General features: G+C 44.6%; 9 protein-coding genes across 9 annotated transcripts, besides 10 other annotated features; 4 read left to right on the plus strand and 5 right to left on the minus strand.

Moving 5' to 3' along the window:
- The first annotated feature begins 1075 nt into the window (after positions 1-1075).
- Positions 1076-2002: a mobile genetic element.
- Positions 2003-2868: 866 nt separating this feature from the next.
- Positions 2869-3480: a mobile genetic element.
- Positions 3481-3486: 6 nt separating this feature from the next.
- Positions 3487-6750, plus strand: TSTA_060620 (pogo transposable element, putative; the record flags this gene model as incomplete). The annotated part of the gene is made up of 4 exons (XM_002339916.1): positions 3487-4521; positions 4971-5621; positions 5700-6521; positions 6658-6750. 4 exons carry the CDS (start codon positions 3487-3489, stop codon positions 6748-6750), a joined length of 2601 nt encoding a protein of 866 aa, XP_002339957.1.
- Positions 3532-3966: a mobile genetic element.
- Positions 4974-6467: a mobile genetic element.
- Positions 6720-6739: a microsatellite.
- A 361-nt stretch (positions 6751-7111) lies between the features above and the next one.
- Positions 7112-8297, minus strand: TSTA_060630 (aldo/keto reductase, putative). Its single transcript, XM_002339917.1, has 2 exons — positions 8148-8297; positions 7112-8079 (listed from the first exon to the last, which is right to left on the minus strand). Exons 1-2 carry the CDS (start codon positions 8200-8202, stop codon positions 7145-7147), a joined length of 990 nt encoding a protein of 329 aa, XP_002339958.1. The 5' UTR covers positions 8203-8297; the 3' UTR covers positions 7112-7144.
- A 360-nt stretch (positions 8298-8657) lies between these two features.
- Positions 8658-8687: a sequence feature (AT_rich).
- A 776-nt stretch (positions 8688-9463) lies between these two features.
- TSTA_060640 (oxidoreductase, short-chain dehydrogenase/reductase family) lies at positions 9464-10496 on the minus strand (the record flags this gene model as incomplete). The annotated part of the gene is made up of 4 exons (XM_002339918.1): positions 9464-9696; positions 9767-9918; positions 10006-10206; positions 10279-10496. The coding sequence occupies 4 exons, from the start codon at positions 10494-10496 to the stop codon at positions 9464-9466; spliced, it is 804 nt and encodes a 267-aa protein (XP_002339959.1).
- A 1548-nt stretch (positions 10497-12044) lies between these two features.
- On the plus strand, positions 12045-14157 carry TSTA_060650 (choline dehydrogenase, putative; the record flags this gene model as incomplete). The annotated part of the gene is made up of 4 exons (XM_002339919.1): positions 12045-12395; positions 12482-12523; positions 12584-13460; positions 13565-14157. 4 exons carry the CDS (start codon positions 12045-12047, stop codon positions 14155-14157), a joined length of 1863 nt encoding a protein of 620 aa, XP_002339960.1.
- A 427-nt stretch (positions 14158-14584) lies between these two features.
- Positions 14585-14696: a microsatellite.
- Positions 14697-15058: 362 nt separating this feature from the next.
- On the minus strand, positions 15059-17009 carry TSTA_060660 (uncharacterized protein; the record flags this gene model as incomplete). Its single annotated transcript, XM_002339920.1, has 4 exons — positions 15059-15221; positions 15309-15999; positions 16221-16505; positions 16650-17009. Coding segments are annotated over 4 exons (1499 nt in total), but the record flags the coding sequence as incomplete, so codon positions are not given.
- Positions 16143-17447: a mobile genetic element.
- A 366-nt stretch (positions 17448-17813) lies between these two features.
- TSTA_060670 (uncharacterized protein) lies at positions 17814-18656 on the minus strand (the record flags this gene model as incomplete). The annotated part of the gene is made up of 2 exons (XM_002339921.1): positions 17814-17863; positions 17927-18656. The coding sequence occupies 2 exons, from the start codon at positions 18654-18656 to the stop codon at positions 17814-17816; spliced, it is 780 nt and encodes a 259-aa protein (XP_002339962.1).
- An 806-nt stretch (positions 18657-19462) lies between these two features.
- On the minus strand, positions 19463-20681 carry TSTA_060680 (uncharacterized protein; the record flags this gene model as incomplete). The annotated part of the gene is made up of 2 exons (XM_002339922.1): positions 19463-20498; positions 20590-20681. 2 exons carry the CDS (start codon positions 20679-20681, stop codon positions 19463-19465), a joined length of 1128 nt encoding a protein of 375 aa, XP_002339963.1.
- A 564-nt stretch (positions 20682-21245) lies between these two features.
- TSTA_060690 (cytochrome P450, putative) lies at positions 21246-22829 on the plus strand (the record flags this gene model as incomplete). Its single annotated transcript, XM_002339923.1, has 2 exons — positions 21246-22143; positions 22183-22829. The coding sequence occupies 2 exons, from the start codon at positions 21246-21248 to the stop codon at positions 22827-22829; spliced, it is 1545 nt and encodes a 514-aa protein (XP_002339964.1).
- Positions 22830-24493: 1664 nt separating this feature from the next.
- Positions 24494-25599, plus strand: TSTA_060700 (Myb transcription factor, putative; the record flags this gene model as incomplete). Its single annotated transcript, XM_002339924.1, has 4 exons — positions 24494-24560; positions 24705-24994; positions 25107-25504; positions 25581-25599. 4 exons carry the CDS (start codon positions 24494-24496, stop codon positions 25597-25599), a joined length of 774 nt encoding a protein of 257 aa, XP_002339965.1.
- Positions 25464-25505: a microsatellite.
- A 338-nt stretch (positions 25600-25937) lies between the features above and the next one.
- Positions 25938-25997: a microsatellite.
- The last annotated feature ends 586 nt before the right edge of the window (positions 25998-26583 follow it).

Below are 26583 nucleotides of genomic sequence, written 5' to 3' on the forward strand. Positions count from 1 at the left end.
AGTCGATTCGACACCTCATATTATCTAACAAGAGGCATCGCGCGCCTACAATATGAGGCTTGCAACAAGATCCACGATCCTTGCCAATACTTTGTTCCCAATCCGGTAAGGCCTGGATAGATTACCGAGTTTGCAACAGAAGCAATCGAGATGCCTCGCTCCGACGCACTGGGGCCGATGTCGGAACGTTGGTTTACTAGAGCGATGACTAAGCGAAGGCGAGCACTAACGTACTACACGGGTCATTCGGCCACACGGTTCATCCGGACACCTGCAAGTCCCATACAAAATGGCCTTCTTCAACACCTTGATTTCTCAACAGATTTATATATAAACCATATCTTAGATTTAACGCATGATTCGCTATATGAATCCTTATCAGAAATATCAATTTGGAAGTGCACCTCTTCTATAAGTCTTGAGATATTAGAAACCAGGCTGGTTTTCCATACCCGGTATGGATTAGCTTGGCAATCCATACCCCGTATGGATTAGTATGGTATGGATGGAATACTTATCCATACTTTTCCATACCGGCCTCACCGTCTGTTAGTAGACGCCACAAGTTAAGTAATTCGATGATGCCCATCTCAATAATCTTCGTGCTTTAACTTCTCCCTCTTTATATTATATATCCTGCAAATATGGATTCTGAGGTGGATTCATTGCTTCTTGCACCCTCAATAACTGTGGATTCAATCTCAACTCAATCAACAAGAAGTCGGTCAGCTCTTGCGACATGGGCCCATGCTCGAACAGCACAAGATGGTAAACCAGAATTTAAAGGCCAAAATCGCATTATGTATTACATCCATTGCCTACCAGGATCACAATATAGTAGCTCAGTTACTACTAACTTCCGGAAACATCTCAATTCTAAGCATCAGATCCAGGTTGAAAGAGACCTACACCACGTACAATCAGCTACACTTGATAAACTTCAACAGCTTTACCACCAAGCAGACTCCTCGGGCCAAGCAGAACAGATCAACAGCCACGTACTGCAGAAAGTACTAAATCAAGAAGTTATTGATCAAGCATTGGTTTCATTAATTGTCGTAAGAAATCTTTTATTCGGATGGTTGAATGGCCGGAGTTCCATGCGTTTTGTCAAGTTCTAAATCCTGAATCAGAGGACTACCTTATTACAGCTTATTCAACTGTTCCTAAGTTGATTGACCAGTCATGGCAAATCCAAAAAGACATTATACGAAAGAAACTTCAGTCAGCATTATTAAATATTCACCTTTCACTTGATATATGGACCTCTCCAAACCGGTATCTTTTTCTTGGAATCTGTGCTCACTTTGTTGATCAAAATTGAGAATAGCTCTCTAAGGCTCTTCTTGCTCTTCGATCTGTGACAAATCATAGTGGAGATGAACAATTTGCTGTTCTTCTTCCAGTTCTTTAGGATTATGGAATTGTATAAAAGCTCGGCTCTATTGTTTGTGGTAATGCCTCCTCAAATGATACACTCTGTCGTACAGTGAGCGCTTATCTTTGGAAGAAAAAGAAGATTGAATAGGACTCTATCTTTTGACAAATTCGCTGTATTGGCTATATTATTAATCTAGTGGTACAAGCCTTTCTATTTCACAACCTAATTAAGATAAATTAACTTGAATCATATGATAAACAGGAAGCAAAAGGAGAAATAAGAGATGAGGAAGGGAAGCAGTCGACTTTTTGGCTTTTAGAGCCATTAGGAAAGCTTCATAATATTATCTCACATATCCGCGGTTCTGCTGGTCGCACAAAGGAGTTCAAGGATATAGCAGGAAGAATGATTCCACTTGACAATCGTACCAGATGGAATAGCTGGTATCAGATACTTCTTGTGGCTGATCAAAAGGCAGGATCAATTGATACCTACACAGAGAGTCATTTTGCTACACTACAAGCAGACTATCTCTCTCCAAAAGACTGGGAATGACTTCGTATAATCAAGTCCTTCCTTCAACCATTTCACCGAGCAACATTGGAGACTCAGGGGAATCGTGCAATAATTGACCGTGTCCTCTTTACTATGGATATTCTAATTTAGTACTTTGAAAATTCTCTTGTAAGTTTACTGTTGGTATCACAGGGGTGTGCACACAGGTAAAGTGTAGGTTCGAGGTTGTTGTATTCAGTTGTGTCTGTTCTTGTCTCTAAAGGAGCTCAGCTACCTTAGGTGTAGGTAAACAAAGCCGAGCTAACCAAGCTAGGCTAACTACAGCTGCCGCCTCTAACTCACTTCCTTTTTATCCCCCTTTTATCTCCTCCCATATTGAATACTTCAGGAATATGCTATTCCTACATTTACCTTGTAGTTTATATTCTTAATGTTCACTAATTGTTGGTTTGTGGAAACAATCGAGTGTGTGTGTGTGTGTGTATATTTAACGGCCGTGGTTCGTGACTCGCACGCTTCCCACCGATCCCTACTGGGACATAGGCCGCCGAGGGGTAAGCCTCAGGTTTCGAGTCCTATCAGATTTATGTATAAATAAGAGACTCTTTAGCGCATTTCTATAGCTACCGTGGTCTTACAGGGAGGTCCACTTTGAGTGGGTTTTAGGTATTTGCCAGCTGCAATAGTCCACCTACACTTCATGACCTATCACTCCACCACTATTATAACTGAACAGTAAGTTTTGCAGAGAGGGAAAGAAAGAAGGAGAAGAGAAATATAAAGGAAGAGTAGGGCTGTCTTAGCTAGGTACTAAGGAGAGGTTGGTGAGAGCAGATATCCTCAAAGAAGTGGGTCTCTACTAGCGATATGGCTAGCTTTTGTGCTCCTTTAGCAGTGCCTAAGAGAAAAGAGATGACCTTAGAAGAAGGCCTAGGAGGCCGAGGGGCTCGTCTCTTAGCTATATGATAGAAGAAGTACAGAGGTACTTTTCGTGCTCTGCATTGGCAGAGAAGATAAGCATCATCATGGTTAAAGTGTTTATGGTAGTCTGCAAAGTCTCTATGACCAGTACAGGCTACAATAATATGGCCAAGGTCAAGTCAGTTAAGTTGAAGCTCCCTAGGGCGCTTAGAGGAAGTGGTTATTTCTAGATCTTGATAGCTCTATGGTACCATCTTCTCCCATTGTGACTAAGCAGCGGATAGGGATTGAGTCTTGGCGTATCTCTTTAGCGAGGCGTATGAGGATTTGTGAGGAGCAGGAGGGATTGAGGCAGCTCCCTCTTTAGCAGCAAGATCAGCCACTTCGTTCTCAGGGATTTTAGCGTGTCCAGGGACCCATTGGATTTAGATAGATCCGCTTTTAATATGAGGAAGCCTTTTGCGAAGTGGCCAGGCGGCTGCAAGGGTGCGAAAGGATTCAAAGACCTCTTGAGAGAATCCTGTAGAGGAGGATAGGAGGCGCGTGGCAACTTCCAGGTTATCAAGATAGATCCATAGGTTGGTAGCAAATTAAACTGTTGGATATGCTATTGCTGCTTGAGCACCAGCTAGGGCAGCTTCTGCTTCTGTGTTAAAGACCTCTTTCCCATGTCTTGGCTTCAAGATTACGATCCCCAAACACAGAGATGCTTCTTTGCAGCCTCAGAGTCAGGGTGGACTAATAATGATATCGGATATCGCTGGTTGGTGGATGTTTTTGATAAAGAGACAAAATCTCAAGCAAGCCGGGGATGGCGCCTTCTTATCCTCGATGGGCATGGATCCCACGTTACAATGAAGTTTATTGAATACTGCGACTCGAATCGAATTCTATTAGCAATCTTTCCGGCTCATGCAACACATACTTTACAGCCTCTTGATGTCGCTCTTTTCTCGCCTCTTTCTAACGCTTATACGAAGCAATTGGATGATTTTATAAGGGATAGCCAAGGCTTCACCCGGCTCACTAAACGTGACTTTTTTCGCCTTTTTTGGGCTAGCTGGAATGAGGTTTTTATAAGCAAGAATATCAATTCAGCATTCAGAACGACTGGTCTATATCCCTTTGATCCGGAGATTGTTATCAACAAATTCAACAAGAAAATCACCAGCCGGCCATCCTCAAGCGAATCCGGAGCTTCAATTATTCCTCCAGAAGATTGGAGACGGCTTGAGAAGCTTGTTAAAACTGTTGTTAACAATATTTATGATGAAAAGGCTCTACAGCTTCGAGAAACGGTGTCACATCTTTCTACTCAGCTTATCTTGCTTCAAAATGAGAATCAAGGCCTGAAAAGAGCTCTCATAAATGCAAAGAAGCCTAAAAACAAGAAACAGCCTTTATTACTAGGTTTACCATCAGAACAAGATGGTGGAGCGCTTTTTATGAGCCCTACTAAGGTTCAGCAAGCTCGTGATATTATTTCTCAAAAAAATGACGAAGCCGCGCAGAAGCAGGCTCATAAAGATGATAAAAAGCTTCAACAACAGCTTAAAAAGCAAGCTAGAGAGGCTGAAAAGGTTAAAAGAGCTCAAATCCGACAAGAAAAACGCGAGCAGCGTGAGCAAGAGGCTGCGGAAAAGCAACGGCTTAAGGACGAGCAAGAATTGGCTAAGCTAGCTGATTTACAGCTTCAAAATGATGTTATATTAACTCCAAAGGCTTCAAAAAGGCCTACAAAGCAAATTTCTAGGCAAGCAAAGCCAAGAGTGCAACCTGAGGCTCATGTGGAGGATAATGAGGTGGTTGTTACTACAAACCGTAGGGGCCGCGCGATACGGCCCCCTGCACGTTTTCGCGATTAACTTTTATGCTTTTTAGATTCGCCATAGCTTATTTAGTGCTACACCAGAAATTCACTATATTTAATTATTATGTGGTGTTGTAAAGCTTCAAAATATTCTGTACAGTAAGCCGTTGAAATTATTCCTCAGGTAGGGTTATTCCTCAGGCGGTGAGGGACGGTAAGCGAACCGGCCATGTAAGCGAACCGGCCACCTCTCCAGAAAATAACTCTCTATATTGATTTACCATATTACAACGCGTCAAAATGCCACCAATTCGCAAAAAAGACCCCCTAAAATCCACTCAGGATGAGGGAAAGATCGAATTAGCTATTTCCGATTTAAAAAATGAAAGAATTCGCAGTATTCGTGAAGCTGCAAGAATCTATATGGTTGCTCGTACAACTCTTCAAGATCGAATGAAAGGAGTGCCGTATCGACAAATAACACGCGCCAACAACCATAAATTGAGTCAATCTGAGGAGGATTCGCTTGTCAAATGGGTGCTTGATTTAACTAAACGTGGATTACCGCCCCGGCACTTTCTCGTACGAGATATGGCTAATTATCTTCTCTCACAACATGGAGATCAACGGGTTGGAGATAAATGGGTATATAATCTTGTTCAACGTCGCCCAGAGATTGAATCCAAATTCTCACGAAAATACAACTACGAACGTGCCAAATGTGAAGATCCAAAGATTATACAAGGCCATTTTGACCGCGTACGAGATATAATATCTGAGTACGGCATCTTACCAGAAGATATCTATAATTTTGATGAGACGGGCTTTGCTATGGGACTCTGCGCAACTGCAAAGGTTATTACTGGAAGCGATCGATATGCTCAGCCAAAGCTTCTACAGCCTGGAAATCGAGAATGGGTGACTGCAATTGAGGCAACAAATTCAACCGGATGGGCTCTGCCTTCGTATGTGATTTTCAAAGCAAAGAAAAACGTACGATTAGGCTGGTTTGATGAGCTTCCGGATGATTGAAGAATCAATATTAGCGATAATGGCTGGACTACAGATCAGATAGGATTAGAATGGCTTAAAACCCATTTTATTCCTCTTACTAGTGGTCGTACATTGGGAACATATAGTATGTTGATTCTTGATGGCCATGGAAGCCATTTGACTGCAGAATTTGACCGTACATGTACGGATCATAAGATTATTCTAGTCTGTATGCCTCCTCATTCTTCACATCTCTTACAGCCTCTTGATGTTGGCTGTTTTGCAGTTCTAAAGCGATATTATGGGCAGCTTGTTGAACAACGAATGAGGCTTGGTTTTAATCATATTGACAAAATCGACTTCTTAACAGCATTTCCACAGGCTCGTACAGTGGCATATAAAGCTCAAACTATTCGGAATAGCTTCGCAGCCACCGGATTAGTGCCTTTCAATCCAGATCGAGTTCTTCAACATCTCAATATTCAATTGAAGACTCCAACCCCCCCTCCAAGTCGATCAAGCAATACAGCATCATCCTGCTTACAAACACCTCAAAATATACGCCAATTTGTACGCCAGTCAACTACAATCAATAAGCGTATAAATAAGCGTACAGGAAGCCTGAATCAGAATGAAGAAATCAATCAGGCAGTTATACGGTTATCAAAAGCCTACGAAATACTAGCGAATGATGCTTTACTCGTACGGAAAGAAAACCGTGATTTACGAGCTGCGCATGAAAAAGAGAAGCAAAAGCGCAAAAGATCTAATAAACAGATATCTATTGAGCAAGGGATTACTAGAGAGGAAGCTCAGGCGCTCGTACAAGGTCAGGTTGAGGCATCTCATGCTGTTACTACTACTCTGGCTGAGCCGGAGCTCCCAGCTTCTCAAGCAGTCGTACGCCGCCAATTTCGCTGCAGTGGTTGTAACGTTATGGGGCATAGAATAAATCAATGTCCTAGTCGTACTAGTAGTTAGATTTTTGTATATAATTTGTACGTGATTGAGAAATTGGGATTTGAAATCAATATAGAAAGTTATTTTCCGGAGAGGTGGCCGGTTCGCTTACATGGCCGGTTCGCTTACCGATTACGTTACTACTACTACTACTACTATAAGCGGTTAAAAATGAACCGTTTTATAGATTTTATATGGGGAAAATCGGTTATCAGGTGGTATCGGTTATCAGAAGGTGAAGCACGGTATGCCGGTAGGGGCGGTGGAGCTTGTGCCATTCAATACGTAATTATCATATTGAGGGAGCATTGAGACCATAGGATCTTATAGTCTCTGAATTAAATTTTGCATTGTTGGCGGTCTACCAAAGCAAATCAAATTAGGAGTTACTTTACGATATAAAGAATTAGTCCGTAAAGGGAGTTTTATCGTTTTATTGGTCAAGTTAATTCCCATCCATGCTCATTTTCCACATCGAAAATCACTATTCATGTAGATAACCAAAAAGTAATAGACTCGATGTGCTACCTAAACAGCTAGAATAAATTGATTGAGAATCTAAATCACCCGCTCATGTACTTGGCAATATGCCCGCCATACCGTGCTCCATGGACGGGGAACTGATCGAGTATAGAACCGATTTGTTTGAGGTCATCATCGTCCAGCGGAACTGAAGTCAGGTTCTCATCCACTCTGGCTACCGTAGTACAGCCTGGAATTGGAAGGATCACTGGCATGCCTGGGGTTCTGCTCTGCTCGCGAACCCATGCAATCGCTACCTGTGGCAGTGTAACGCTTTTCTTCTTCGCAATCTGTTCGAGCTCCTCTACCAACTTCAGGTTGAGAGGGAAAACATCTGGCTGGAATCGGGGATAGTGGGCGCGCAAGTCACCTTCCGGGATATCACTGGGAGAACGCACTTGGCCAGTGAGGAAGCCACGCGATAACGGGGAATAGGCAACCAAAGGGATTCCTAGCTTGCCGCAGGTTTCAGCGATGCCATTTGTCAATGGATCGGTTGAAAACAAGGACAATTCGATTTCAGCAGTCGCAATCGGGTGAACAGCATGAGCACGCTCAATGGTAGCTGCACTGCATTCACTCAACCCTATCGCACCAATCTTCCCGGCTTTGACATACTCAGCCAAGGCCTCCACAGTGGTTTCGATCGGAACATTGGGGTCAACGCGGGCTGGCTCAAAGATGCTGATTTTGACCTTACCCTTAAGCACCTCGAGACACTTGTCGACACTGGCTTGGATACCCTCGCGAGTACCATTGGGGCCTTGAGGAGTCATACCTCCTTTGATGCTGAGCACTACCTTGTCGGCATCCTCGGGGTACTGGGTGAAGTAGTACTCCAGCAACTGCAGAGAATTAGCGTGGGGCGGTCCGTAGAATTGCGCGCCATTCCAGAAGTTTGCACCCTTCTCCAAGGCATGCTTCATCACTTTGGCAGCTTCCTCGTAGGGAGCAGGGTTTGGCCGCCAGGTAAGACCTGTAATATTGTGAATGGGGAGGTCTAACACTCAAAACACACATCAAAAATTTCTCTAGGGCACATACCCATTAGTCCGAAGCCAATTTGCCCGACTTGTTTGTTCACTAGAGTCACCGACATCGTGTCTCTCTAAACTTGGATTGAATGGAAATAAGTGTAAATTGTAGCTTCGCAGGAATAAGGGTAAATAACTGAAGTATTAATATCTGAAGGCCGGAATTTACGACCGAGGGTATAAGATTACTGTATATATAGATATAGGTATAGATATATAGATCAGAATCTCCCGATATGTGCCACCATTGAGACCCCGCCTTTCTCTCACCTCTAGGCCGCAGTAAAGGGGATCATTTTCTTTGTTTGGCTGCGCGAGGTGCAGATGCAGCACTGTGCTGTGACAGATATCACATTGGACATATTTGATTATTGCAATCAAGTTTTGCCTCCCAATTCGGCATATCGGCATATCGGCGCTCGATTTCGGAGTTAACTGAAATATTTCCTACATTCAACTACGTCTCCAATTTTTGCCTGGTTTACAAGGCTGACATGATCGGCACAACTCCGACTTGCTGTTTTATTTATATTTTATTTTCTTTTAATAAGAGGGCAAAGTAACATCCAAACAAAGAAGAAACTGTTCAAATGATGGTTTTGATTGGCTGTTTACTCGGTGTCGCAAGGGTGGAATTCAGCGGTTACGTACTGTATGTAGTACTTCTTCTGCCCTGGAGGCCCCGGTTGCACCAGAGTAAATCCGTGTACGCGTGAACTTCACAATTTATTGATATGCAAGACAGAGGACAGTTCTTTCAGAGAGGACTGAATTCAAGAAAATGAAAATGAAGCGAAAACGAAACCTTGAAAATTGTGAAATACTTCGAAAACGCAATTTGAAGTATTTAAGCGGACTCCTCGTGCATCGATATTATTTATACACTTATGCTAGTGTTGGGTTACCTTCGTTAGATCGCAAGATCTAAGAAGGACAGCTAATCCAACAAGCTGACTGAGCCAGTAATACTGAATTCCTAATATTGCGACTAATCCTAAGAATTAGGGGCATGCGGGTGGTGAGGTGTAGTTATCCTCCGTACGCTATAGCGCACGGATAAACCATATCCCATTCCCGCGCCGAGATAGGCAAGATTGCTATACCGACAGCTAGGGCTATTAACAAACCCTACGTCGCCCTCTAGGTACCAATTGATATCAGACAGGCACCGTATTGTCTCTATATGTCTAAGAGAAAAATTACTACTCTTGCTCAAATTGACTGTGTAGACGAGTTTCCTTTCGACACACTGTATCATTTTTGATTCCCAGCTAGAGATTGATGTAACTGCTAGTCCCCTCTCCTTCGCTGATTGATGCAATTCGCTTAGTCCGTATCCTGACCTGCTACAATTTGATATCTCATCATCTGAGCTAGGTTTGTGGATAGCATGCGACGATGCCTAATGATATCATGGAAAATCTCAGGAGGCCCGATTGATCCCACGATAATCTGGTCTTCCCCAGCGACCAACCTTTTATACGTAATATCCACGTACTCGTCCAACGGCATACCAATTTCGCGTCCCATTTCAGCTCCGAGATAGTCATGTAACTCGGCTGGTAATACGTATGGTGAGCGAGTGACCTCGCAATTTCACAAAATATACACTCATAGTATAGAACTTACTTTGTACAGCTGGAGGTGACACCTCAACCACTTTAACCGTCGAATCCTGAAGTTGTTCCCGCAGACTGAGAACAAAGGCATTCAAAGCTGCCTTTGAGCATGAATATGCCGGTAGCGGGGCTGCAGGAATAAAGGCAAAATTCGAGCCGGTACTGTAGATGGAAACCACAGAATCAGTTCCTTGGCTTCTAATTCACGTTGTTCTCTTTCCACACATGTTCTTCTGACCAATCACGTACAAGACTATACTTGTTGGGGAGTTCTTGCCCTGCAAAAAGGGGAGAAAGGCATGCGTGAGGGCAACGATACTCGTAAAGTTGACCAAGATCTGCTGTTGAAACTCTTCCAGATCGAACTGAGTGGAATCAGCAAGATTGATCTTACTTTGAATTCCAGCATTGAGGAAAATGCAGTCAAGATCTGGATGCGCTGTTATCACGCTGATATGGATGCTTTTTGTCAGTGTCCTTGCTGTGGACTGAACTTTTCTAAGAAAGAAGAAAAAAATTTACCTCTCAGCGAATTGCGCAATGTTGTCTAATTTTGAAATGTCCATCCGAACCGCCGAAGTATTTCTTTCCCCATACTTGCGAACAATCTCATCGAGCCGATCCTTGCGACGGCCGACGGCCGTGACTGAGACGCCATCGTGAAGCAAACGCTCAGTTAGGGCTAACCCGATACCTGAGGTCGCTCCCACAACCAAAGCATGCTTGTATTGAAATCCCATTGTATTTTTTGCCGATCAGATATGATGGCTTGAGGTAAAACTTTTGTCAAGTTGCCTGTTACTTTTCAAACCTCTACATGCACCATTGGACCCTTCGGTGGTCTCGCTCTCGAAACTTCTGTCTACGCCATACTTGTGGTTGCATACTTTTGACAATCTCCCTACGTCATGCCAGCAGCCTAGCCTACAATTGGAACGATAGTTCTATTACTGGAGGGATAGCTGCTAAGCAACTATGGAACTAATAGACTGAGGGGTAAATTCAATTGAGCTAGGTAAAGCAAGATTGTCAAGCGGTTGTAGTATTCTGCAATTTAGTCTACTTGCTTATTTAATGTTGGTTGATCCGAGTTTCAGTACACAAAGCCAGCATATTTACTTGGTGCTGGTACCGAGTTTGTAGTTATTACTATTTATTACTTTTATTAGAGCTAGGGCTAGCAAGCATATTTACTCGGTGCTGGTGCCGAGTAATAAATAGATCACCATCACTTAGTGTTCCCCCATTTGATCTTGATGAGTATAATAAATCAAGATATGCTTAATTTTTCGGCTTTCTTGCTTTTGGCCCGTAAGCTACATATGCTGTTGACTGGTGGACACTGAGTGTTCAAGAGCTTCGAGTAACAAAAAATCACAGACAGAGTAAAAAATGACAATCATACGGAATATATTGACATATATGGTCGATGTCTTGAGTCAGTGAGGTAATACAAGTTTTGGGGGTGAATCGATAAGACTGATCCAGCCGGGCCCTCCTTAGATTGGGGTCTAATAACCTCAGCTATAGATTTCTAGCTGCAGAACGACCACGCGCGCCTCGTAGCGGAATAAAGATGAATATAGCCACAGAGTACGAGAAGTGGGTCGTGAACATGACTAGACTTTTAATTGATATAAGAGAACATGGGATTTTTTGAGGTTTTGGAAACAGCTTGGTATTCCTTAATGAATGGAGTAACTACGGGGTAGCACTGAACCTGCAGAGTGCTTAGGTACATGCATGCACTAGGCAAGTCTAGGAAATAGGTATAATGGAGATACAGTTTTCCTCGAGTAGTAAAACATTGAAGCGAGTAAGTGGCTTGAAAGAGAAAAACAAAAGTTAATTGATCCCCTCCCACCCTCCTATGCATGCCTGTTAGCAGATCAACCACGTAACCTTATGGGGGCCATATGCCATGCAGAAGCACGGTCCAGCAGGCAGGGACTCGCCAATTATGAACTGACAAGGGAAAAGCACTTCCATACGATGAGCTGAGGAAAAACAAATGAGCAGAAGAATACTAAGCTTACAGTCCAAGCCATCCTCAGCTTTCGTATTCTGTGGTCCCAAGTAAAGGACATCACCTATGACAAAAGTCGAGCCGTCTAGATTACGAACATGGTAATCTTAATCTTGCTGTATTTCGTACTGAGCAGGTGAGTACAGATCTGCAAGCCATGTGAGATGTGCTTTAAAATGTGATGGATATCCCTCGTGGAAGTTTTTATTGCATAATCCCACCTACTAGTTTTAGGTACCTGCGTTCGGAGAATTTTTCAAGAATGTTCTCTCGCATTTCTGTGATCCACTTGCTTGCTTGGCAGCTACTTGGTAGTCTTGTCGACACTGCTGCTGCCCAGGCCATTCGAAATCCGGGATGGAATTGTACCACAACTTCCAACTGTAACTATGACTATGTCATAGTAGGTGGTGGCACTGCGGGTCTCGTGTTAGCAAACCGTCTGACTGAAGATGCGAAAGTGCGAGTGGCGGTAATTGAGGCCGGCACCTTTTACGAGTCGGTGACTGGAAATCAGAGTGATATACCTGGGAATGACTACGTATACAATGGCAAGTCTGCTGCGGATACGAATCCCCTTGTCGAGTGGGGATTCACAACTACTCCTCAAGCGGTAAGAATGCTCGCTAGATTCGATATTTCTGTCTAGAAAAAATCGATATGATATCGGGTTGCTAAAAAGATACTTTCATCTCGCAGGGGGTTGGAGATGCAATCGTTCACTTCACTCGCGGAAAAACAGTATGTTAGCTCGGAAATCTTTCTTGACACCAAGCATCCAATGCTAACCATTTTGTCAAGCTTGGCGGCTGCTCTGCTCTCAACTACATGTCGTACATGAGAGGAACAAAGGGGACATTTGATGACAAGTGGGCCAATATCACCGGTGATAGTGATTGGGACTACGACGGTGTTTCTCCTTACTACCTCAAAAGTGGCAACTTCACGCCCCCAGACATGAGCAAGAGAGCGGCTAATACCACTCCGGCGTACGATCCGTCCACACTCGGTACTACCGGTCCCCTTGACATCACCTATGCCAATTTTGGCCAGCCCTTCAACACATGGATTCAAAAGGGTTTGCAAGCTATTGGAATCGCGCCTCGTGATGGCTTTACCAGCGGAGGCCTCTTCGGTTCATCCTGGCTGGCTGCTACAATCGATCACACGAATGGTTATCGAGAGTCTTCTGAGAAGGCATTCCTGGACCCGATCCTTAATAGAACTAATCTCGTTGTTTATACTACCACGATGGCAGAGAAGATTTTATTCAATGGAAAAGTGGCCAAAGGCGTTGCAGTCTCGAGCGGAAACTCCACCTACTCCTTGTTCGCTGATAAAGAAGTCATAGTGTCTGCTGGTGCATTCCAATCTCCACAGCTGTTGATGGTTTCTGGTGTTGGTCCTGCTGTAATTCTCCAAGAACACGGAATCAAGGTCATCCATGACCTACCTGGAGTTGGTCAAGATATGAATGATCATATCTTTTTTGGTATTGCTTATCGCGTCGATGTCACGACGACGACCTCTCTTCAATATGGGAATGCATTGGAAGAAGCTATTCAAGAATTTAATACAGAACAGTCCGGCCTTTTATCGAATCCTGGAGGAGACTTTGGTGGATATGAAAAGATACCAGCAAATTATCGGGCCAATCTTTCCGCCCAAGCTCAAGCAGGTAGGTTATTCAAACATCCTTACTTAACCTTTTCATATTTTACTCTCACTCTCACTGTGGCTTCTGACTTTTGCTGACCACTTATCAACTTCTGTTTACACCAGATCTGGCAACGTTCCCTGCAGATTGGCCGGAATTCGAGTACCTCCCAGTTCCAACCTGGGCCGGAAATTTTACCTACCCAGGTGAGGGTGGCCCTGACGACGGTTATGAGTATGGCTCTGTCCAATTAGGGATGGTTGCACCCTTATCGCGAGGAAATATCTCTATTTCATCAGCGAGCACGCACGATCAACCATTGATAAATCCCGCCTGGTTGACCCATCCAACTGATATTGAGGTCGCCATCACTGCTTTCAAACGTCTGCGTCAGCTATGGGCTACACCCGTCCTTCAAGACCACTTGGTCATCGGTGCCGAGGCATATCCGGGCCCGCAGGTGCAGACCGACGAGCAGATCCTTGACTATATCAAGGTAGCCTTTGAAACCATTTCTCATCCTACTTCAACTTGTCGCATGGGACAGGCCAGTGACCCCATGGCCGTGCTCGATCCTCGGGGCCGCGTCTATGGCGTAAAAAATCTTCGCGTCGTTGATGCCTCGTCCTTCCCTGTTCTCCCGCCGGGTGTTCCCCAAGGAACCGTGTACATGGTGGCGGAAAAAATTGCGGACTACATCAAGAACAATACTCCTTAGTCAGAACATTGGCGGGGGCATATCAATGATTAAACATTGTGAATATCTTAGATGTATGGTAGAACATATCTGTATCAATTAAAGAGTGGGGCTTCACATATCCCTGTTCTTTCAAGTCTCTCGTTTTAAAATCGTTAGAATACACTAAAAATCTACTTGCAATTGCATTTGGCATTATTTTTAAGCAAACTTTTAATTCTAACTACTACTGTAGTAGTGAGTCAGGCTAAGTGTAACCAACCTAGGTAAGAGGACATACTTCGTACCTCGGTATCTGTTTAGAGAAAAACCCTCGAGTCATGCACATTACAGACACAAATTCTTGACAGTTTTAGGAACGGCCCTACAGCCTCAATATTTACGCCTTCAATATCTATTTAGTACTCGCTGCGCTGTTTGTTAGGTTGCTTTTAGGATGTTCATTGTATTGCTTGCCGTTGCTTGCTGCTACTTCCTACAGTGCTTGTTAAATTGCGTGATAGTTAGTTAGATTGCCTGCTAGATTGCTTATTAATTTGCTTGCTAAGCTGCTCGCATGCATATTAGTATCAGGTAAGAAAGGTAATACACATAGCAGTATTAACAAGTCATGAATCCATGAATGATTGATTATTAGTTTATTTATGGCCTAATTAGAAAGAGATAATAGTTTTATTCTTACTCGTAGCAGTCAAGCAAATTACAAGTGGTTACAAGATTTATGCTCCTAGATTTAATATGTTTTATAATACGTTTTATTGGTGACCTCACTCAGTCAAGATAGGCAATGTATGTATAGTTTGGCCGCAACGGGTCACCTGTCGTTGAGGTCTTACGCGCAAAGCGTATGACCACAATGTTAGAGAGGGCCAAATGACCCGGGCCAAACTAGGATGGTGGAGGGGATGGTGGTGGAACTGACAGAGACAGAGGGGCTGGCGAGCCGGTCTGAAACTGGTGGTTGAGCTTGTATAGAATCAATGCGTTCGTCGTAAAATATACCCTAAATGCCTCTGAGGTCCATCTGCCAAGGGCCTGGATCTGGTCGTCTAAAATCCCGCTGTTGTGGGCATGTTGTGCGGCATCTTTTCAAAAACTGTGGCCTGAGTAGCCATCCGTTTGCAGTCCAAGTGTTTTCAGTCTATTCGATAACGTAGAGAGGAAGTTATTACGAGTAAATGGCCTTCTGTGGAAGGAGAACAATGGTGCGTTAAGTCCTCTAGGGTCAAGAAAAAACAGCTTTTGAAGGGCGTCAACTGGGCATGCTCCATCTCCTGTTTTTGCAAGGATAATCTGTACTCCTTCATGACAGCGATCCGTCTTGCTTCCCTTGAGCGTGAGTTGTACATGATCTAATGTGGGAGAGAATCTGATGTCTAAACGGGTTAGCTTTGTTGATGTGAAGATAGAGGACGCGTTGAGGTCTTCTTTTTTGTAGGTGAATTCTCCAATACGGAGGAATCCAGCAAATGTTACTTGACAGGCGGTTGCGAAGTTCAGGTCATCTATGAGATCTGCAGTCATCTCTGAGGGCTGCGACGGAAGTGCAATTAGGCCAGATGATAGTTTCGTAATGGCCTCACAGGAAATGGGCTTTCTAACTCGTACTTTGGTTGTTGGGGTGAGCCTTCTTGCTCTGTCTATAAGGCGCCTGAAGTGTTTGTTATCAAAAAGCTTGTCGTCAAGGAAATTATCAATATGATAGGCTTGGAGGGCAGCTAAATCTGACAATGCAGTATCTGGCTTGATTGCTTTTTGGTTAGAATTACCAAGGAGTCGGGAGGTTAACCATAAAATTAATGACTGTTTTGACGCAGGCCATGCTGGTAAGTTTTGTAGCGCGTAGTGTCTCTCATAGTTATGCTGGACAGAGAGGTATATAAAGCATGTATTGGCACTGAGCCCGCTCTAGAGCAATTTCAAATGGCCTGCACTGAGCTGATGAGCTCGCAAAGAGAACCACGTGGGCGGTTCAATACCGAGAGATCCTGCCAGTGGGGACAAAGGTTAGCAATTTCTTAGAAATTATTACGAGAGAGCGCATCTGCTAATGTGTTTTCCCCTGAAGGGAGCTAATATGGCACAATTTGGATGTCTCTCGCCACCGCTAGGATAAGCAGACTCTTCAATGGTACATTGGGTGGACCACGAAGGAAGCCTTTGCTTAGTCCTGTGTGCACTGTGGAGCTATCCGTATGGATAACAAGCGTGTGATGAAGCCAATGATGGCTGAAGAGTAAGAAGCCTTGTAGGATAGCATCTACTTCTGTGGTGTTGATATGCACGTGTGCGTCTTGAGCAAGGGCCAGTGAGGCAGCATTGCATGATTGAAGCTGGTGACAATGGGTCCACCAGCAGTCTAATGTAGACTTTGATGAGAAGAAGAATAGTCCCTGGCCTGTAGTGGAGGCATCTGTATAGAGATATGCGATATTGCGGCGGCAAGGGTCAACTAAGAGTACGCCGTTGAAGAGAGACAAGGAGTCCCTCCACCATTCCAAATCGTCACGTACCTCATAGGGGATACGGCGGCGCGTGCAGCTCCCACGTGGGAAGGCGATCTGGAAGGTGTAGAGAGACTGTAGCCTTGTTCTTCCAAGCTGGACTACTCTTGAGCAAAAGGCTAGTAAGCCTGTAAGGCTTTCTATTTGCTTGAGAGAAAGACTTGTTGCGTTAAGGGCAGCTGCGGCGTCCAATGTGGCGCGGCACAGCTTCTCTTGTGGCAGACGAGCTTCCATCGCAATGGAATCTATTTGGATTCCCAGTACTATAATGCAGGTCCCTTGCTCGTCCTTCCTATTATTGCGAGGAATGCCTAGGTAGTCAGTTACCGTGTGGTAGACTTTGTCAAAGGTACCTGCAGGGTTGGACATTAAGGGAGAATGTGTGATAGCAATGAAGTCGTCCAGGTAATGGTTAATATAAAATGTGGGAAGGAGGCATTGGAGTACTCAGTGAGGAGCCTCTGCGAAGAGATTAAAGAGAAATGGAGCTGTTGCTAGTCCAAATGGGAGGCAACATTCAACATAGGTGGAATTATTCCACTGAAAGGCTAGGAGATGCTAGTTGTCTTGGGCAATAGGGACTATTCGGAAGGCATCCTTAATGTCCTGTTTGATAATTGTGCAGCCAGATCCTGCCTTTATGATCTAGTCATATATATCGTCAATTTTCATATATTCAATGGCGGACCAGTTATCTGGTATGCTCTGATTAACGCTACATCCAGAGGGCCAGGATAAATCATGGATACAGCGCCATCTCCCATCGTACTTAGGGACAAGTCTAAGCGGCGAAATAAAGGAAGATTTGAAAGCAAGCTTGACCTGGTGAAGGTTAAGGTCTTCTGCTAACTTCTCCGTGATAATGCTGGGTTCATATATATAGTGGTTAGTGGAGTGACAAGCGTGTTTCTTGCCTCTGTAACCAATCTGGACGCTGTAGGTTAAAATGCCGGCTAAAGTTGATCCAAGCTCGCCAGGATAGTAACGAAGGAGGTTACGCTATCTCTATGGATGAAGTGGGGAAGGCGAAGGGTATAATTTTGGTAGTTCTGTGTTAAAAATGGGGTATTGGAGAGCTGTGTTGGGCCTTGCTGGTTGGCTATAAGGTATATCTATCTGATTTAGGAAGTAAGAGGCTATCCTGTTAATTTCCCTTTTGACTCGAATTACTTGCTACTTTTTCTTGCGGCAAGTTATAGCACCGTGCTTGCCCAACCCACATACTGTACATTCGTGATGCCTCTTGCACCCTTCCCAAAGGCAGCCTGTTGTGTTAAACTTCTCACAAATCTCTGTATCATTATTCAATGATCTTGCAGACTTGGCATGGCGGGGTCGGGCTGCTGAGGGGTTCTGCGTTGGCTTGGCTGGTAGTGTAAGGTTGTAGCGGAGATATTTCTCGCGAAACTGGGGCGTGACTAGGTAGCTATCTGTTGATAACTCACCCTTATCCAGTAAATATTGGTGGAAGTTGAGAGCTAGTGGAAGTACTGCTTCCGGCCATTGATAGGTCTGAGCAAAGTCAAGGATTTGCCTCATAAACATGAGTAGGTTAGGGACAGCCTTAGGGTGCTTGTCACCAAAAAGATATCCTATGACTGCTAAGTAGGTAAGGAAACAGCTGGTCCATGTTTGAGGGTTAGGACCCCAGTCTTTGAGCGATGAAGCTGCCTTTTTGAAGCTCACGGTGCCACCTGACTCGGTCATTTTGAAGACTCCATTCTCTTGATCTGCGTCGATTACTGACTTCTCTTTGAAGTGAAGGAGTTTGGTCGCCTTCAATTTCCTTTCGAAGATGCGAGTAAGGAGGGCGGCGGAGACACCTGGAAACATATCAATGAGTGGTTTTACCTCAGGGGGTGGCTCACGGTTTTCTTCTTGATTATCGTCGTCGTCTTGCAGGTCCAAGTGAGTTCGCCTCCGACGGAGATCGACTTCAGTTTTGTCCAATTCAAGACGTTTGGCCCTGTCCCTTTGTATTTGTGCTAGCCAACTGGCGCGGTCCGCTGTATCCATGGTTTCCCAGATATGAGCCGGAGGCCATGCGGAGTCCTGGGGGAGCGGCGTGGAGGTGCTATGTTGGCTGGAGGACGTCATCATAAAGGTAAGAAAGAAATATCGAGAAAGAATCAAAATCAAGTCTTGACTGCGTGAGAGATGACGAGCAACTTGCGGAGGGGAGCGGCTGACTCTCGTGAGGCAGTTGTAAAAAGGAAGAACCCCGCAGTACGCAGGACGTTAGGTGAAGACTAATCCGCAGTGCGATCGTCACGTGAGGCAACCCCAATAAAACAATCTCATTTAATGATATAGTAGTAATAGCGGTAGTAATATTCAATGAAAACATACTCTTTGGCATACTCTACTATAATTAAACAGTTATGTTGAACATCAATATGACGCAACTGTAATCAGATTGATACTTAACTGTAGTGCGAAGGTCCCCTAAACGATGACGGGTAACCCCCTTTTTTAAACTAGGTATAGAACTATAGGGGAGCGAGCCTGAAAACAAGAAACAGCCCGCGGAGATAAATAAGCCAGGAAAAGTGATTAATCAAATTCATTTACTGTCGGTTTATCTACGTCTAGGTCGCTAGCACTAGTCACGTAGAACAGCTATTCCGACGAGCTGACGAGCCTGATCAATATGGTATGGAATTCCTGATATTGATGACTGCCCCCCAAGAGTAAGGGGGACGGGGAGTGGCTAACTACATATATACGCGGCAAGCACGTGCCGCGTTAGACTAACTGATATCCAGTGCCGAAACGCGCTAGGTTTGATATTCACGTTCCGACATTTACTTTTGTACAACCTTTTATCTCCTTCGAATTGCTTCTTCAAAGTCACGACAGAATAGCCACCGTGTAGTCGATTTCAGATTCATTTCTTGCCACTGATTAATTCGTTTCGGGAAGAGTGGGATCCGATCGCGCAAAGAAAGATCGTGTGCGATCACCACGAGTATGTTCTCGGCGGCATCTAGCTCGTGAATCTTTTTCACGGTTTCCATAGCGGCTTCATGGTCTGGAAATAAGGCGGTGTTGGCGACAGTAAAAAATGGATCCGCGGGGTCGCCACTTGGTATGAGCTGCGCAAGAAATTCACCGGGACATGCAGCAACATTAGCTTCTAGTTCGAAACGAAACAATGGTGGTCTGATGGATTGTGGCAGCGGAAGATACTCGGTTGGCCGGAGAACGCCCGGATGATGACAGGCGTCGGCGCCCATGAAAACGAATGATGATTCCGACGATGACAACCCATCACCAGCCGCGGTAGTACGTGCGAGGCCGCAAATATGGCCAATAGCATGACCGGGACTGTCCAGTAGGTAGAATGATCCATCCCCAAAGAAGTCAAAGGCGTCGAAACGACCAATTTTCAGGCCACTCTCGAAGCTGATCTCACGGACGACGCGCCCATCCGCGTCGCTGTCGAGCAGTCCGGCGTCAGCGCGACTTGGATAACCGGGCCAGGAAGCATCACGTACTCCCGGCCCTACGACGAGCTCTGTGCTCACTGGGAACGTAGAGGGGTCACCGATATGGTCGAAATGATTGTGCGACCATATCACAGAGCTGATATCGCGGCTATGAACATTCACTTCCCCACTCTGATCTCCATCAAGTACTTCAGCAACATCTTTGCCAACTATGACTTCGGTTGTTGCCTTGATGAGTGAGACGATCCTAGGCGCATAGTTCTCCCAGTCACGACGGACACCTAGATCGAACACGACATGTTGTTGACCATGTGAGATCAAAAAACAGTAGATAGGAGCATGAACACCGTCAAACCCGTCAAGTTCTGGCTGCCAGAAGAGCTTGGGATCCAAGTAGATGAGGGTCTCACTACAGTCGGTTTAACCACATGTCCTTGTTTCTTGGAATGTTTTGCTAAGTCCCTTTATAGGAATGTGTAATCAAAGCAAAGGGTACTCACGTGTCAATGACCCGGATATCGACTGTATAAGTGGAGTGAGGGATATTGAGCTGCGGCGGGGCAATGGGTGAGGCAAGATGGGACGAGTTCATTTTCAAGAATTATCTTTATCCTATTAGTCAGTTTGAAAAAAAGTGAGAGAGGGAGATCAACTTATTGTCTCTGATTTTCCCTTGTCCGTAATGAAACGAAGGAATATCTTCTAATATGCGCAATCGGAGCAGTGTCTGATCCTCCTTACTGGTACATCTTTAATTTTAGATAATATACCCGTTTCCGAAACATGTAAATCACGCCTTTGATTTTATTCGTTCTTATTTATCGATTCCCTGTCTTATTTACTCCACGTATCCACGAGGATCATGTATGGATGGCGAGACGGTCCTAGAAAAACGGTAAGGCTACTAGTACGGTAAGACCAAGTCAGAACAAAGCACAATCGATGACACCGGGTGAATTGTTTACTCCGGACTCTTTTTGGGCTATTTTTGGCTTTTGACAAGGCTTGTGAATTTGGTTTCATCTTCTGTTTAATTTTGTGTGTATGTGTATGTGTGTGTATTAAGCACACATGACGTTTGAATAATGAGACCGATCTAGGTACACAATAAGGAAGGAAATTTTCTCATTTCTTGGTTGCGGATATCAATTCAGCCATGGCTCTATTGCAGAATCTACTTACTACAGTGTCCAAGATGTCTAGCTGGACACTTCTCCTCTCTATCATAGGGTTGTTTCCCGTCTGCCTAGCACTCTATCGATTATTCCTACACCCTCTATCACATATTCCTGGTCCGTGGTTCGCCTGTATCTCATCAGCATTTCTTCACATTATCTGCTATCAAGGTACTGAAAGCCGTGTGTTTGCCCATTATCATCGTAAATACAAAAGCCCGGTGCTGCGAATAGCGCCTAATTCTGTCTCGGTATCAGACGGGGCAGCACTACATACCATCTATGTTGCTGGGGGAGGTCTACCTAAAGATTCACGATATCGAAACTTTCGCATCGAAGGCCATGAAACCATTTTTTCCTCCATCAACCCTGCCTTCCGCGATTTAAGAGCGAAGGCAGTGCTTCCACTGTTTGCACCTAGTCGAATCCGGACGTCGGGCGAAAATAATGGAGCGATACAGCAATCTGTAGAGAAATTTGTTGCTCTTTTGGAGAAAGAGAAGCAAGAAGCATGCCAAGGCCGGGGAAATCACCACCGAGTGGATATTCTCGATCTCACGTCCAAACTTTCCATCGATATTCTCACTGGATACCTTTTTGATAAGGTCTATGGTGGTCTCAATGAGCACGATAACAATAACAAGATGAATATTGGCTCGTCCGTTCCTAAACACAAGAGACTGTCCGCAACACCTTTCGTTTTAGCAATCGTGGCATTCAGCCGCTTTTCGTTGCTTCCAAATTGGATCTTTACCATAGTTTTCTCGATCTGGTTTCGGGTCGCAATGAGGGAAACCGACCTGGTTGTTTCGTTGGGCAAAGTAGAAAGCTTCATGAACGAGTTAATGGCCGAGACCGAGACCCAGCTGGGTAGACCTGGTAAGCCAAATAACTACCAAACACACCTGATCTCGGCAGGGGTGTCCATGGAGGAAACGCGGAGTCAATGCAAAGGAGTAATGTTCGCCGGGGCCGATTCGACGGCGCTGGTACAGTCGACGATTCTCTTCCACCTCATCCAACAGCCCGCGGTACTGACACGCTTAAAGGCCGAGGTTGAAGGGACAACGCCTTCTACCGAACTCCAGAGCCTCCCTTACCTCCGGGCAGTTTTCCGGGAGGGACTCCGCCTGGCGCTAACAAATCCAACGCGGATGACACGAATAGTAACCACGCCGGACGCAAAGGGGATTAATGTTAGCGGCTTCCACCTCCCACCAGGCACGATTGTCGGTGCGGCGCCATACATCTTTCATCTCAATGAGGAGGTGTTTCCGGATCCGTTGAAATTTCAGCCGGAGCGTTGGCTGGAAGAGAAGCGTGATGGCCCGGGCGAAAGCCAACTAAGGGCTTTGCGCGACCGTGACACCTTTCCTTTTGGGCTGGGAGGCCGAATCTGCCTGGGCCGGAATCTGGCGACCTACCAAGTTCTATCAACCACTAAAGCTATTGTACAGAGCGGCGTCCTCGAAGGTGCGCGGACGTGTCAGGAACGAATTGAGATGATCGGCTGGTTTAATGCGGAGATTAAGGAACATCATCTGGAGATCGAATGGAACTCATAGGCAATTTTCCCCTGTCCTTTCTACCTCAGCAATAAATGTAAATGCATATCAGATACAATTCAATTCAAACGCTTCAAAATCTGATTTTTTCTTCTTTTTTTTTTTTCGCAAGATCAAATCTCAATTGAATGAGCTGTTATGAAATCACGAGTCTTTCCACAAGGCATTATCCACTGTGCCACGCCTTCTCTTTTTCCAGATGAGCCTCAATCAGTAATACAGCTGCAAAATGATGTGCTTTACAACCAACCAGGTATCTCACGATGCTACCATCGTGGTTACCGCAAGAAGTGTATGATGTTACCTGGGGATGCATGTACAATTTATGAATTCTGGAGCCCCAATCAAGTACGTTTCTACGTACCCTAGTAGATGATTAGGTAGGTATAAGCAAGGCTTAAGCCTCTGGGGAGATAAGAGGATAGTTTTTAAAAAAAAAGAAACCACTTAACATTGTACAGTCCTCCAGTGCCGAGTCAGTTGCATCAGGCGCCCAGGCTTAATAATCTTTCACCTGCACATCGCCCCATTACGGTCGAGATATGCCGACTTCGTACAGAGCAGTATCAGCTTTCAGCTACTCATCGTTCCATTTCGGTCACAATCGGTCGAAATCGGTCGAAATCGTACTAAACAATATCAGCGGCTATCTTTGCAGATATTGCAGATATTGCAGTTATACATTAACCGCACTTCGGGCAATTAACGTGCGCATTTATACACGTTTATGCTATGACAATCTATGCATGACCTCAAGCTGCAGCGGCCCCAGCCAGAGGCATGGGGTGGGACGCCTAACAAATGTTGAGTTTTCACACTTATGCCGCCGTTGTCCTGTTTTTTTACGAGGCGGACATATTGTAAAGCCGAATATAAAGCCGATCATCCCTGCAGTCACAATGTTCATCGTTTCTCATCCTTAATCATGTTTTTTTACGAGACGGACATATTGCAAAGCCGAATATAAAGCCGATCATCCCTGCAGTCACAATGTTCATCGCTTCTCGTCTTTAATCATTGCTGACAGAGCTCGAAAAGACCTTGCAGGGCCCACCACCTGCAGCAAGCTCTCCTAAAAGTGGCGCTGTCTGAGAAAGGTAAGTGAACAATCTGCAAGCAAGCACTACGACAATGATTCGATTCAGCGGGATGAGGCTTCATTAATATTCATTAACGGCATAAGCAGGCATGGGTGATCGTCTTCAGGTTAACCTTATTAGCCAAGGCAACCATGGAAATAAAGTGCAGTGCATATTCCAACCCATAACTCTCAGTAGAGTGGTCGAAACTCGGTTGGTACTCGGAATGCCATGCGATGCTACTGCATCAGCCAGCCTTCAGTAATCAAGGGATCAACACAATGTTCGTATTTATACATGCTGAAGAACTACTAGAGGACGCCCTATGAATGCCCTATGTATCGATCCTAATATAACCATAACTTTATAAATTATCTTCTTGACCCCATAGATCATTAGACGGTGCTTCTAGAATTTTATCTTATTCCAGAACTCTTTTTCTCCTGCTCGTGATCGATCTATGCTGGTTTGTCATTGTATCGTTATCCGTTTACCTGGCGTAAGCCACAAGGCCCATGGCTCTGAAGGTCGTACAGCATCGTAGTCTTTGAGCCCGTATCAAAATTGCCAAGCGTTTCCTGAGTCATGGTGAGGGAACGTCGGAAATGGACACAACAGGAAGATTCGCTCCTGCATGCAGCGGTCCAGAAAGGTTTGTCTTCCCACTATTTCAGTCCTTTATGTCTACCATTACCTCCAACCTAGAGAAAAGGTGAAACCGAGGAGGTAAAAGTGAGACGAGAGAAGAAAATAATAGACTCAGCAGTTTAAGCGGATCGCTTACTTCTCTGTTAAGCCCTCACGGAATCCAAACCACTACTTTGGCGGAAAATCGCCGAAGCCGTCCCGGGCCGCACGAATAAAGATTGTCGTCGACGCTGGTCCAATTCCCTCAATGTTGATTTCTCTAAGGGCCCCTGGAGTGAATCTGAAGATGAGCGCCTGTGGAATGCGGTGCGCAAGAATGGGACCCAATGGAGCCGAGTCTCAGAGGCTGTGAGGACGAGAAATTCCGATCAATGTTCGAGCCATTGGAGCCAGACACTGAACCCAGAAATAGATTATAGTGATTGGACGGGAAAAGAAGTATGCTTCCAATCCCCTCCGACCGAAAGAAAGAAAAAACAAAAACCAAAAAAAAGAGGAGAAAGCTATCCTACTGCGAATTGTCATGAATAATAACACTTTTGTTTCCCAGGATGAATGGCTGATGCTTGGCGTGCAACAACATGGCACGAATTGGACTTCAATTGTTGCAGATTATTTACCTCATCGGACTTCACTTGCTCTGAAAAACCGCTATGCGTCACTACGTGGAAAGCTTAAAAAAGCGACGACGACGAAGACAATCGACGACTCGCGAGCGATCAATTCTTTCAAATTGCCGCTTGTGTTTTCAATAGAGGGACGCGGCACGGAAGCCGTCACCATCGCCAACAACAGCTCTGAGAGTAGTAGTTTCTCAGACGATGAAGATTATGAAGATGAGAATGACGGAGAAGGTCATGCGTCACCACCACACGAGAATTCACAGGCCACTCGCGTTATCAGCCATCAACAGCAACAGCAACAGCAACAGCAGCAGCAGCAGCAGCAGTCTTGCTTTCCAATTTTAAATCATGTACCCCCAGACTCGAGAACCTTGGTGAACGACTTACAATATTCCGATCAGGAACTGTCAAATATGCTAGATGGATTATCCAACTATCAACAAGTTACTGCCGGCGAAAATCTAATGCTAATGCCGGCAATTATGGAAAACTCCGGAAATGGTACTGTACTTCTGCCTCTATTTCGTCTTTTTATTTCTTTTCTTTCCTCACTTCTTTTGTGTTCACACCTCGCTGACCAAATTTAAGCATCTCCAATAATCGCACTTTATCCACAGTCGGAACTTCAACAGTCTGGTGTCTCGTCATTCAGAAATAACAATGACGTTGCACCATCCATCAATCACGACCAATATTTGAGCTCCTCTCACAGTCCTTTGCTGGGAAGAGGAAACATGAGCAATGTAGCTCAGTCACCGCAACAACACCAACACCATCAACACCACCACCACCAGCAAGAGCAACACCAAAAACAACAATCATTCGTTAGCATTTCAACGAATCCATCCATAACGGACCCGGCTCGTCAAGAGGTAACCATTCAACTATCTTGCACCAGAGACCAACTAAGCAGCATAATGTCAGTTCTCGTCAACATGACCGATTCCGTATCAGTGAATGTCGAGTCTCGGACGCCATGACGATAACCATGACTTCAATTCGAACCCCAGTAATATAAGAAACAGATTGCCGCTACTTCAATATTGTTTTCCTGTAATTAAATTTTAAGAGTAGAGATTCGACAATTCTAGATGATTGTATCCCTATAACTTACCCTTTCTCATAGATATAATAAGCATGATTTATGGAAAAAAATCTATTCATTTTTCCTTTCGTTGCTACTTCTTTCACAATCTTTTTAATATCCCTATAGGATTTATCCTCGTACGATGAATTGCGATTTTCACATCGTTACAATTGAAATGGAGACATACATCGAAATCAGATTACTACTTTATCAATTTATAGTTCACTTCAAGCCCTTTGTTATTCTTCAAGAAAACCGTACTCGAATTGTTTAGAGAGGAAAATCTAGCTCGAAGAAACAGAAAAAAGCACTGCTAT

Source organism: Talaromyces stipitatus, genomic scaffold (genome assembly GCF_000003125.1).
Source record: "Talaromyces stipitatus ATCC 10500 scf_1105507295523 genomic scaffold, whole genome shotgun sequence".
Lineage (NCBI taxonomy): Eukaryota > Fungi > Ascomycota > Eurotiomycetes > Eurotiales > Trichocomaceae > Talaromyces > Talaromyces stipitatus.